This window comes from Salmo salar, unplaced genomic scaffold, assembly GCF_965601325.2.
Source record: "Salmo salar unplaced genomic scaffold, fSalSal1 ptg000536l, whole genome shotgun sequence".
NCBI classification, from domain to species: Eukaryota; Metazoa; Chordata; class Actinopteri; order Salmoniformes; family Salmonidae; genus Salmo; species Salmo salar.
This window is the reverse complement of record NW_027675413.1, coordinates 1,098,057-1,112,237: the sequence shown is the minus strand read 5'-3', so window position 1 is coordinate 1,112,237 and position 14,181 is coordinate 1,098,057. Positions and strand designations below refer to the sequence as shown.

The following is a 14,181-nucleotide window of genomic DNA, read 5'->3' as shown; positions in this document are numbered from 1 at the left end:
ATACAATTTGATTTTTGTTTGGGCTTGTTCCAAGGGGACGAGAGTTCTAGAAGGTAGTGAGTTTTAGGAAGACGAGAGTTCTAGAAGCTAGTGAGTTTTAGGAAGACGAGAGTTCTAGAAGCTAGTGAGTTTTAGGAAGACGAGAGTTCTAGAAGCTAGTGAGTTTTAGGAAGACGAGAGTTCTAGAAGCTAGTGAGTTTTAGGAAGACGAGAGTTCTAGAAGCTAGTGAGTTTTAGGAAGATGAGAGTTCTAGAAGCTAGTGAGTTTTAGGAAGATGAGAGTTCTAGAAGCTAGTGAGTTTTAGGAAGACGAGAGTTCTAGAAGCTAGTGAGTTTTAGGAAGATGAGTGTTCTAGAAGCTAGTGGGATTTAGGAAGACGAGTGTTCTAGAAGCTAGTGAGTTTTAGGAAGACGAGAGTTCTAGAAGCTAGTGAGTTTTAGGAAGATGAGAGTTCTAGAAGCTAGTGAGTTTTAGGAAGATGAGAGTTCTAGAAGCTAGTGAGTTTTAGGAAGACGAGAGTTCTAGAAGCTAGTGAGTTTTAGGAAGATGAGTGTTCTAGAAGCTAGTGGGATTTAGGATTCTATAGAAAGAAAAAGGAGAAAAATTATATGATTGTATATTATTATTTAGAAATACGTTTTTTTTCTTGTTTTTAATTGTTGACAGCAAGTTGTTTTCTGTTGGTGGTGAGCAAACTTGTCCAACAAAAATGTAGGATATATTTGTTGTCATAAGGGGGAAGGTGCTACAGGCTTTGATTTTTCCATTTATGTTTTGTGGTTGGACTTTAGCTTGTTATCACGTCTAGCTCGTTAGCTCGTTAGCAGGTATAGCTCGTTAGCCCGTCTAGCTCGTTAGCACGTCTAGCTCGTTAGCACGTCTAGCTCCGTTAGCACGTCTAGCTCGTTAGCACGTAGGACGCACTGATTGGTGTCACCTCGTTAGTCAGTATGTGTTACACCTGTGCTGGCTTGTCCATCTCGTTAGTGGGAAGGTGTTTCACCTGAGCTGGTCCAGGTTCTATTTAAGAGTGTCTGGCCCAGTGCTCCAGTTGTCTTGATACCTGTGGAGAGTCAACACCTTTAGTTGCTCCACCTTTTTGGTTTGCTTCCTGTCTTTAAGTTTGGTGTGGGTTTTTCTTTTGTTTGTCTCTTCTTGGGCAGATTTAGTGGGTCTCATGGTGGGTGTCTTTTAGGTCCCAGTTGTTGTTACTAGTCAACTTTCAGTGGACACTGAGCGCAAAACACTGACAGGAGATTTACAATGTCTTTTGGGTGATAAAACCTAAAGAGACTGCATTCCAGAGCATAAGTTAATGTTTCTGTTCTATATGGTACCAGGGAGAGATGACCCCAGGGCCAGACCCTGGTCTCTACACAAAGAGTACTGTTTTTACAGCAGATACTGTCTGCTGAGAATTGTAAGTATTTTTCATACAAATCTTAACCTTGTGACCCGTTCTATACATCTGTTGTTTGTGTAGGTTGAAAGGGGTGTATCTTGGCTATAAAAGACCTTTGTACTTTCATCTGGGGGTGATTCGTCGACCAGCCATCATTATTGTAGAACACTCAATTGATTAACTTTATATGTGTATGTTGTATTGACCTGCTCCCTAATTAATAAGTGAATAAAGATTTAGTTTTAGAATAACTCTGACTTGTGTGATAAGTTGGTCTCATTTGATTTTAAAGAAATTAACAACCACATTTGGCGATGGGGATGTGAATCTTGACTTGGTGACCGCTCCTGACGACCTGGGTAAATGGTGCTCCAGGGATCCCTCTAACTTGGGATCTCAGGGAGACCACACTGCGGGAACAGAACAAATGGACCCACCTTTGATCTGAGAGGCAGCGAGCCGAGTATAGATGAGCATGAGATAGAAATGTGAAAATATTACTGCAGGTTAAAATATTGTTGAAAAACAACTCATTGATTAGGTTTGTTTGAGAATAGCATTGTATGACTGTGATATGAGAGTTGTGTGACTGAGTCTTAATCTGATGTTTGGATAGTAACAGAGATCTGTAGTTCCTCACAGAGATCTATAGTTCTTCATATAGAAATATGCTTAATCAGATGATTGACATTTTACATTTTAGTCATTTAGCAGATGTTCTTACCCAGAGCAACTTAGAGTAGTGAACGCATACATTTCATACATTTGTAATTTTTTTGTACTGGCCCCCCGTGGGAATCGAACACACAACCCTGGCGTTGCACACACCATGCTGGCGTTGCAAACACCATGCTCTACCAACTAACGTTATCTTGTGGTTCCGTTCCTTCACTGCCAACATAGAATATCACGGGGTGGTATTGAGAGGGGAATGATATTTTAGGAAGCAGCGGAAGGTCTATAGTTCCTGCGAGGCTTGATTTTGCCGTGGTCTCTGGGAGGTTAGAGAACAGTTGAGGATCCCATGGTCATTGTCTGGGAAACTAAAGTTTATTTTTGGTTCTGCTGGGAGGATGTTTGGAGAGATGCTTCGTAGCTATGGAGAGTCCCTGAAAAAGCAAATGGAATGGTTGTCGTGACTACCTGAGAATTTCTTACGTTTTATATGGATTCTGTGAATATATGAAAATATGATGAATTGTATGTGTGTATAATGATTAATAGAGATTTGATGAAGTAATACTGGGAATATAATTAGATACAATTTAAACAACCCATATGTAGATGAACGTAGGTTTTGAGTTGGAATCTTTAATGGATTATTTGATAAAGATGAGGTTTAAGCATTATTAAACTGTCTACAAAGTCTGGGCAGTTGTCTCAGAAACTGATGGGAGTGTGTCCACTTTAGGGTAAGTTGCCCTAAGGATGAAACTATAAAACGTCCGGGTACCTTAATTGAAATAAAACTGCCCTTAAGGCGTAGGGTTCTTCCCAGTATGAGAGGAGTTGCTAGATTTATTGAATAAACCTTTTTCCATAAAGTTAGAGTGAACCAAGGTGTCTGACTAGCTGTTGATGTTGAAGAAGTGTCCCGTAAAGGTTCCTGGAGTTTAGGGGTTCTTCAAATTGAACATTGAAACTGTGGGGGAACCCCTATAAGTTCCTCAAAGAACATTTTGGGGTTAATTTTTTTAACTCTCGGTCCACCCTCCCTGCATTATAAAAACATATTTTAATAACAATATTGACAATATTGATTTAAATAATTCATTGTTTATTTAGTGGCACCACAAATGTGAATTCATATTTACAAAACACATAAACAAATTGCAACATTTCTGCAGACATGTCAGACCCTAATAAATAATACATTTACTTTGTATAGTGATTTTCATGACATTTAAAATATATAAATAATAATGATGTACAATAAAAATAACATTAAAAATGAATCATAGGTCAACTAACAATATTGTAGACTTGATGCTAAATACAGATTTTTCAGCTTTAGTGTGTATATCGTATCCACTTAGTTATGTTAGGAAGTTTTCCATCTTTATGACCGGCCCTGGTAACTTCACCCCAACTTCTCTGATCCCCAGAACACAGTAACTTCACAACATAAGTGTTTTTCTGACATTTTGGGGAAATGTAAGGGAAAATAAAAAATCCAGTCGTAGCAGAGCTCCAAGTCCCATGGGGACGTCCTCGAGGGCCTGGATGTTCTCCCCATCAAAGGCCAGCGGGATTTCACTCTCATGGTGAAATGGATTTCCACCGATGTGCAGTAAAGGAGTGAAGAGCGGTGAAATCTGTGTCAACAAAAGTAAGAAAAGATTGATACACATACAATTAACAAAGAACATAAATGTTCAGCTGTAGTTTTATATCAGCATGCACACCTATGTTTATGAAGAAACAGATGATTGGTGTATAGACATACCTTGTCACGGACATAAAGGCCACTCGGGTCCTCATTGAAGAGGTAGGGCAAGAACAGAATCGCTGCTGTGGTCTCCAGTCCTAGTAAAGTAAAGCAATGATATTACTACACTTGCTAATTTTACTAGAAAATACATTAGAGAAAGGGAAGGAATAAGAGCAAATCCCTCTTCTGTATTGTCCTTCAGGGACTGTCAAAATAGCAGGATGATGTCCTCACCCCTGCCTCGCCTCTCTACCTCTGATAGTCCTTGAATTCTCTTTTTGTCTATATCCATTCCATGGACTTGATTCATTTCTGAGAAGATCTGAAAAGATCATTTGCACACATTTGTATGCTAATAGATGTCAGTTTGTATTGACTGCTATGTAGGTTAAATGTACACTTCAAATGCAGCTGTCCTACAACATATCTGTACCTTCTTCTTGATCCCAATTGCATTGTGTCCATGTTCTGTCCTATAAGAGTTTCAAAGGAAGAGAAAATGTGTCAAAGAATAGTCTTACAAGCATTAATATATATATATCTATATATATATACTTTGTAATTTGTAAGTCGCTCTGGATAAGAGCGTCTGCTAAATTACGTAATTGTAAATGTACTACATCAATATTTAAAGATAAATGGCATCGACATACAATTGCATGTAAAATAGAAGAACATATTGGAGAAAGCACTAGCCAATACAGTACTGCCATACAGTAACAGTACTGCCATACAGTAACAGTACTGCCATACAGTAACAGTACTGCCATACAGGCCTAATATCACATTTCAAGATATCTTTGTACACAAATTGTTCAATATTTTATCAGGCTGACTTGAAAGATTATACGCAACATTTTGCTGCGTGGCAATACTGTGTTTGGATTCTGAAGAGCATTTATACAAAAGAGGTAGTCTAGACACTGTATTAATACCATTATGCATTTGAATCCCATCTACAGCTACCATCTAAGATATTAATTTCCCTCCACAAGGGGGCGGACATGTAACGTTTCCAAAATGGGATAGTATTGTACATGTAACGTTTCCAAAATGGGATAGTATTGTACATGTAACGTTTCCAAAATGGGATAGTATTGTACATGTAACGTTTCCACAATGGGATAGTATTGTCCATGTAACGTTTCCAAAATGGGATAGTATTGTACATGTAACGTTTCCAAAATGGGATAGTATTGTACAAGTAACGTTTCCAAAATGGGATAGTATTGTACATGTAATGTTTCCAAAATGGGATAGTATTGTACATGTAATGTTTCCAAAATGGGATAGTATTGTACATGTAACGTTTCCAAAATGGGATAGTATTGTACATGTAACGTTTCCAAAATGGGATAGTATTGTACATGTAATGTTTCCAAAATGGGATAGTATTGTACATGTAATGTTTCCAAAATGGGATAGTATTGTACATGTAACGTTTCCACAATGGGATAGTATTGTCCATGTAACGTTTCCAAAATGGGATAGTATTGTACATGTAACGTTTCCAAAATGGGATAGTATTGTACAAGTAACGTTTCCAAAATGGGATAGTATTGTACATGTAATGTTTCCAAAATGGGATAGTATTGTACATGTAATGTTTCCAAAATGGGATAGTATTGTACATGTAACGTTTCCAAAATGGGATAGTATTGTACATGTAACGTTTCCAAAATGGGATAGTATTGTACATGTAATGTTTCCAAAATGGGATAGTATTGTACATGTAACGTTTCCACAATGGGATAGTATTGTACATGTAACGTTCTGCCCCCTTGTGAGTTAATAGTATTGCATGCTGTAGCAGGCTATATAAAGAGGAAGACCTCCATTGACGATTCAGTTCGTTGTAACATCTGGTCTGGACAGGTCACCGTCCTTACTTAGTTAGTTAATGAACTAGCTAACGTTAGCTTCGTTATCACAAAAGTGAGAACTGCTCTAGATTGTAAACTTACGTTAATGAGTGTAAAGCCATATTGTCTTTATGGAAACGATATAGAATATATGGGAAAGAATACAGTTGAGGAAATAATCCAAACCTAGTTGTGCCTAGTTAGAACATAACGTTAGCTAGCTAGCTAACGGTACTGTACTGTAGCTCATACAACGCCGACGGTCAAACCCTGCTTTCTAATATTTACGTTCATTAACTATCGTAACGTTATGGAAGATATTCACAGAAAACCATCATTGTCTTCGTTACTCATTATTAGTATGTTATATTATTATAATACATTATTTCGAGACATATTCAGAGCCAAACATCAACCCAACTTAACCTTTTTAACTGTTGTCGCATCCAAACTTGTCACCATCGTTTTCAGTTGTAATTGCGAAGTTCCCGGAAGAAGTCCAGCAACAACGGAGGTTCCTCGATGAACCCACCTTCTAACAAGTTCTTTGAAGAACCTTTTGGGGCTGTTTTTCATTGACCAAGAACCCTACGGTTCTTAGGGGATCTGAGAACAACTCCAGTTGAACCCTTCATTTTTAGAGTTGTAGTCGGCTCTATTTACTCTCAGATTCAAACATGATGATTAGTATCAACGATCAAGTCAGCTGCTGCTGCTCCAATACAGTATGAGGTGAGACGGTGAACTGATGTTGAACTGGGCAGTCAGCTGCTGCTGCTCCAATACAGTATGAGGTGAGACGGTGAACTGATGTTGAACCGGGCAGTCAGCCGCTGCTGCTCCAATACAGTATGAGGTGAGATGGTGAACTGATGTTGAACTGGGCAGTCAGCTGCTGCTGCTCCAATACAGTATGAGGTGAGACGGTGAACTGATGTTGAACTGGGCAGTCAGCCGCTGCTGCTCCAATACAGTATGAGGTGAGACGGTGAACTGATGTTGAATCATAATGATTAAGTTAATTAAAATGAATTAGTGAAACTATAAAAAAAATAGTATTTGTCATATTAAATATATTACTCTATTGTTATCAGATAGAAACATGATGGAATATTGTACATCATATTAGCATCAACATACATTATTGTTTCATACAATTTCACATAATAAGGATATTTAATATTTTCAAGTTCAGAAGTCAGAACCCATCACCTGCTATGTAAAAGAGACAGAAGAATGCACAATGGTCAATGCTATCTGGGATCCTTGGGACATCCCTACCCTAAACCCTAACCTTAACCCCTACCTTAACCATTTTAAATGTCAACTTCAACGGGCTAGGGACGTCCCAAGGATGTATCTCTACCTGAAAATACATGATCTAAGTGATTGATAGTTGGTATTCAGCAGTCATAAAGCCTTATTTACTTTAATGAACTACTAAAATAGTGATTTTGTCAGACAGCAGCTCTACACTTTATTGACTGACTGATCCATTCATCCTTCCATCCCTCCTCAGCCTTCCTCTCCTCTGAAGACCCAGTGAGGGTGGAGCTCAGTCAGAGAGCTGTTGAGGGACTGGTTAGGAAGAACACTTCTACAGCCAGAGAGGTGAGAGGTCACACATGGTTTAGATGGTAAATATTTATGTCCCCTTAGCGGTTCATCACGTCAGCTAAAGGGAATATGTTCCATCATCTATGTTTATTTACATTAGTGCAAATTGTCCACTGATATTGGTGTAATTTCTCACCCCTTTTGGCTGTATGAAAGTTAATTTCCCCTCAGACACACATTTGTTCTTTGATATAATGAAGGTAATTTGGGTCAAATGTACTTTTCCCCACTCATTCACCCGATCTCTTTACATTGCTGATGCATATTCAGTGGCCTGACTGTGGCAAATGCCCATCCTGGTAGATCTGAACCTAATGCAGCTTGGAGTGATCGGATGACAGAAGTCACATTTAGGTGCCAGGTGTAACTGAGGCCATAGATGCTCCATATCCATTACTTTGAGTGTTTTATATAATAAGACTAAATGTGTTTCTGTGTTGCAGGGACAGTCAATAAATGGAACAGCAAGGCCACAGAACATGACATAAGCAGAGCTGTGGGAGACCACCTCAAACCCCTGGTAGAGCCGGGGGTGGTGTTTACCACTCCAGCAGTCTGTTGATTGGTCAGTCATTGGGTTCATTTGTTTTATTATATGTTCAAATCAAATCAAGCTTGATTCATACAGCACATTTCAGACATGGATGCAACAAAATGGCTTCACAGGAAAAAGATTAAAAAAACAGAAATATTTAGTACACAACAAACATAAGAGGATAAAAAACAGAAGACTAAACTGAAAGACTAATGAGCACCCTATGGAAATGCCATTGATTAAAATGTTAATTGGATGCAATATCCAACCCAAAATATAAGCTTGGGACACTGAAAGTTGACTAGCAACAACAACTGGGACCTAAAAGACACCCACCATGAGACCCACTAAATCTGCCCAAGAAGAGGAAAACAAAAGAAAAACTCACACCAAACTTAAAGACAGGAAGCAAACCAAAAAGGTGGAGCAACTAAAGGTGTTGACTCTCCACATGTATCAAGACAACTGGAGCACTGGGCCAGACACTCTTAAATAGAACCTGGACCAGCTCAGGTGAAACACCTTCCCACTAACGAGATGGACAAGCCAGCACAGGTGTAACGCATACTGACTAACGATGTGACACCAATCAGTGCGTCCTAAGTGCTAACGAGCTAGACGTGCTAACGACCTATACGTGCTAACGAGCTAGCTTGTTATGGATAGCGGGCAGTATTTTCACGGCCGGATAAAAAACGTACCCGATTTAAACTGGTTACTACTCTTGCCCAGAAACGAGAATATGCATATAATTAGTAGATTTGGATAGAAAACACTCTTAAGTTTCTAAAACTGTTTAAATGGTGTCTGTGAGTATAACAGAACTCATTTGGCAGGCCAAAACCTGAGAAGATTCCAAACAGGAAGCGCCCCCTCTGACTATTTCTTGGCCTTCTTGATCATCTCTATCCAAAACAGGGGATCTCTGGCATAACGTGACATTTTCTAACGCTCCCATAGGCTCTCAGAAGGCGCCAGAACTTTGAATGATGACTTTGCAGGCCATGGCTGAAAAACACTAGCGCATTTGGATAGTGGTCGCTCTGAGAACAATGAGACTGGGGGCGCGTGCACGAGCCGACACCATGTTTTTATTTTTTCGTCTTTGAACGAAAACAGGGTTTCCCAGTCGGAATATTATCGCTTTTTTACGAGAAAAAATCGCATAAAAATTGATTTTAAACAGTGTTTGACATGCTTTGAAGTACGGTAATAGAATATTTTGAATTTTTTTGTCACGAAACACGCCTGGCGCGTCACCCTTCTTTACCCTTCGGATAGTGTCTTGAACGCACAAACACAACGCCGCTATTTGGATATAACTATGGATTATTTGGAACCAAACCAACATTTGTTATTGAAGTAGAAGTCCCGGGAGTGCATTCTGACGAAGAACAGCAAAGGTAATCCAATTTTTCTTATAGTAAATCTGAGTTTGGTGGCTGTCAAAATAGCTAGCATGATGGCCGGGCTATCTACTCAGAATATTGCAAAATGTGCTTTCACCGAAAAGCTATTTTAAAGTCGGACACCACGATTGCATAAAGGAGTTCTGTATCTATAATTCTTAAAATAATTGTTATGTTTTTTGTGAACGTTTATCGTGAGTAATTTAGTAAATTCACCGGAAGTGTTCGGTGGGAATGCTAGTTCTGAACGTCACATGCTAATGTAAAAAGCTGGTTTTTGATATAAATATGAACTTGATTGAACAAAACATGCATGTATTGTATAACATAATGTCCTAGGAGTGTCATCTGATGAAGATCATCAAAGGTTAGTGCTGCATTTAGCTGTGGTTTTGGTTTTTGTGACATTATATGCTAGCTTGAAAAATGGGTGTCTGATTATTTCTGGCTGGGTACTCTGCTGACATAATCTAATGTTTTGCTTTCGTTGTAAAGCCTTTTTTGAAATCTGACAGTGTAGTTAGATAAAGGAGAGTCTTGTCTTTAAAATGCTGTAAAATAGTCATATGTTTGATTTTCGAGGACTTTGTATTTCGCGCCACGCCCATCATTGGATATTGGAGCAGGTGTTCCGCTAGCGGAACGTCTAGATGTAAGAGGCTAGACGTGCTAACGAGCTAGACGTGCTAACGAGCTAGACGTGCAAAAATCCAAACCTCAAAACATAAATGGAAAAACCAAAGACTGTAACACCTTAAGAGAATGCTCACCACCAACAGAAAACAACTTCCATTTCACATTATAATCAACTACAATGCTTCACCTTCACCAATATAAACATGGTGTCTACTGGCTGTCAACAATTAAAAACAAGAAAAAAACGTATTTTTTCCCCACTAGCTTCTAGAACTCTCGTCTTCCTAAAACTCACTAGCTTCTAGAACTCTCGTCCCCTTGGAACGAGCCCGAACAAAACTCATCTCCAATACGGAAAAACGTGCAGTCAAAAAAAGATCCATGGCAACTCACTGGCTAAACGCTAAACACAAAACTTTTTGACTGCCCACCCTTGAGACAGTTACAAACCAAATTGTCCTCATCATGGACACAACAACCAAAAACACTGTTGTTTTGACAAGTAGCAATAAATCAATGATATCGATTAGGCGGGAAATCAGGTTGTACGTGCTGTTGAAACTAACACAACTAAAAAAACACATGGAAATGGGAGATATCTTTTACCTCACTGGTTAGAGGACAACCTGCAGAAGACAGTCAGCTACATTTTGGAGTGATGCATTTAAATGTAGGGGTCGCTAAACAAAGGAACACAACACTTATTTGTCATCACTCATTGATATCATGTTGAAATCAATTGCGTGAGAGGAGGGAGATGAGGTTGCACGTCCTGTTAAAACTAACAGCTCAAAAACCACATGGAATCTGGGAGTAATGTGTACATCACTGGTTAGAGGACAACTTGTAGAAAACAGCTATCTACATTTTGAAGTGTTGCAATTTGATTCAAGTGGGTCAATAACGTGGTAAGTGTAACACAGCTCTTTTTTTGTCCGTTATTTTTGTGTTAGTCACTTTTTTGTTAAATCACATAAATAGTAACTCTTCCATTTCAGAGCCTGGATTTTCCCCCTGAGGCTAATATCCATATCATGTTGAAATCAATAGAACAGGGGACAAACGTTTAGGGTTCTACATTGTGACATCACTAAAATACTCCTACTACAATGTTAAAACATTCTACATTGTGACATCATTAAAATACTCCTACTACAATGTTTAAACATTCTACATTGTGACATCATTAAAATACTCCTACTACAATGTTTAAACATTCTACATTGTGACATTAATTCATTGATATCATGAAACAACTCCTTCATGTATGTATTTTCTGATGTTTGATCAGATAACTTTTATCAGAGTATGTCTTCCCACATTGAGTACAGCTATAAGGATTATGTCCTGTGTGTCTTCTCTGGTGCAAAGTCAGCTGGCTAGATGTAGTAAAACTCTTCCCACATTGATCACAGCTATAAGGTTTCTCTCCTGTGTGTGTTCTCTGGTGTACTATCAGGCTGTTTAGCTGATTAAAACTCTTCCCACATTGATCACAGCCATAAGATTTCTCTCCTGTGTGTGTTCTCTGGTGTATAGTTAGATAGCTAGATGTAGTAAAACTCTTCCCACATTGACTACAGCGATAAGGTTTATCTCCTGTGTGTGTCCGTTGGTGTACTATCAGGCTGTTTAGCTGAGTAAAACTCTTCCCACATTGATTACAGCTACATGGTTTCTCTCCTGTGTGTATTCTCTGATGTGATTTCAGGGTTTGTAGCCGAATAAATATCTTCCCACATTGATCACAGCTATAAGGTTTCTCTCCTGTGTGTCCCCGCTGGTGTACTATCAGGTTGCTTAGCTGAGTAAATCTCTTCCCACATTGATCACAGCCGTAAGGTTTCTCTCCTGTGTGTGTTCTCTGGTGTCTAGTTAGATTGCTAGATGTAGTAAAACTCTTCCCACATTGATCACAGCTATAAGGTTTCTCTCCTGTGTGAATTCTTTGATGTATTTTAAGGTCTGATGAAGAGCTGAATCTCTTCCCACAGTCAGAGCAGCAGTGAGTTCTCTTCCCTGTGGATCTCTGCTGGTGTTTCTTGAGGAGTTCTGATCTGGAGAGACTCTTCTCTGCCTCGTCAGCATCATGAGGTTGTTGAGGCTCCACAGAGGATCCACGATAGTCCCGTCTCTCTCCTGTGTGAATGACAAAGTCAGAGAGATGGTTAAAGGCCCACAACAGCAGAAATCCACTATTTATTTGAGGTAAAGGGTGATGTCCAGAGCGTACCCATGAAACTGTACAACAATTGTCATCTGTTAAATTTGAAAATTAAGACAGTCAAGATAGCAACAATAGTCTTATTTAGTCTTGTTTTCACATTAGTAGTAACATCGATGATTGTAGGCTAGAAATAAGTTATTCATGTTGTTGAAACTCTAAGCAGTGTGCCAGACGACTTTTGGTCTCCAATATAGGCCCCTTTCTGTGTTTAATAAAATTGCGGCACGAGGGCAATTTGATTGTAGAAACACCTCCCTGCTAATGAGGAAACCACTAGTTATGGATGTAGTATATCTGGTAATGAGGAAACCACTTGTTATGGATGTAGTATATCTGGTAATGAGGAAACCACTAGTTATGGATGTAGTATATCTGGTAATGAGGAAACCACTAGTTATGGATGTAGTATATCTGGTAATGAGGAAACCACTAGTTATGGATGTAGTATATCTGGTAATGAGGAAACCACTAGTTATGGATGTAGTATATCTGGTAATGAGGAAACCACTAGTTATGGATGTAGTATATCTGGTAATGAGGAAACCACTAGTTATGGATGTAGTATATCTGGTAATGAGGAAACCACTAGTTATGGATGTAGTATATCTGGTAATGAGGAAACCACTAGTTATGGATGTAGTATATCTGGTAATGAGGAAACGACTAGTTATGGATGTAGTATATCTGGTAATGAGGAAACCACTAGTTATGGATGTAGTATATCTGGTAATGAGGAAACCACTAGTTATGGATGTAGTATATCTGGTAATGAGGAAACCACTAGTTATGGATGTAGTATATATGGTAATGAGGAAACCACTAGTTATGGATGTAGTATATATGCCTGGAGCAAAAAATGGTGAGCAAAGATTTTCGTTTTCACAATGTATTCTGAATATTACAGCACTAGATCAGGAGTGCTACTCAAGGAAACTCACATTAAGTTCTGTGTCTATTCACTAATTCACCACCGTGGGGGAAAACCCAGGGGAGTTCTCATAGGCTGACAGCAAAAACAGTCTCCATTTACAGGTTGCTTATGAGTGCATTTCACATTAAATATGGATTATAATTGTAAGACTCGCTTGAATCACCTGCTTAATATGTTTGTGTTATTGTCGCATATCAACTGATTTATACTTAAAAAACACTTCAACCAGTAAAATGCTCTTTGGCTTTTCCATCAGCCTGACAATGAGGGTTTGTACACTAAGTGTTTAACAAATTGGCCCATAACTTCACCTAACAACAACATAGACCTACTGTAGGACCCATAACTTCACCTAACAACAACACAGACCTACTGTAGGACCCATAACTTCACCTAACAACAACATAGACCTACTGTAGGACCCATAACTTCACCTAACAATAACGTAGACCAACTGTAAGACCCATAACTTCACCTAACAATAACATAGACCTAGGACTATAAATCATTTAATATTTCAGGTGAAACATGGAAACTAAAATGTTTTTGTCATGACATTTCATAACCTGATCACCAGATAATTTTGTGAATAATCCCACTAGGCTACTCTGTAATGTGTTGTCATTCTAAATGTCCTGAATATAGGAAAATAGCTCTGTGTGTTGAACAATAGCCTATCCATCAAGGAACAGTTCTCTACACATTATGAGCTAAGTATCTCTGTGTCCAAACAGACTAACAAGACCCTACTGTAAATCAAGCAGACAATAACACTTTATAAACATACATTTGTTAGGGATGTTGGATCCAACATGGAGAACGGCATAACTGTCTTTACCAGAGTAATGAATGAAGAAGCACTTTGGTTGTTGTTGCATGTCATGATGTTTGTCATGTGACTGTCATTCAGAAAATGATTTCCTGGATCAGCTGATGATAGTTGAACATGTGACTGTAACTAAACAGCTACAGTATTAAGTATTATGTGTAATTATTGAAGAACGACGTTAATGACAGTATCTATTTGGGTGTTGTCAATAAATTAAGGTGACTCTCGGTTAGAACCATTGGATTTAGCAAACTCTGAAATTATTTAGGATTTCTGTGCCCATAAAAACTGTTTTGCCAGC

General features: G+C 38.7%; 1 protein-coding gene across 1 annotated transcript; it reads right to left on the bottom strand.

Annotated features, from left to right (window-relative positions):
- Nucleotides 1–7,893: 7,893 nt before the first annotated feature.
- On the bottom strand, nucleotides 7,894–12,130 carry LOC145876265 (uncharacterized). Its single transcript, XM_082972062.1, has 2 exons — nucleotides 12,127–12,130; nucleotides 7,894–12,032 (listed from the first exon to the last, which is right to left on the bottom strand). The coding sequence occupies exons 1-2, from the start codon at nucleotides 12,128–12,130 to the stop codon at nucleotides 11,155–11,157; spliced, it is 882 nt and encodes a 293-aa protein (XP_082828188.1). The 3' UTR covers nucleotides 7,894–11,154.
- Nucleotides 12,131–14,181: the final 2,051 nt, after the last annotated feature.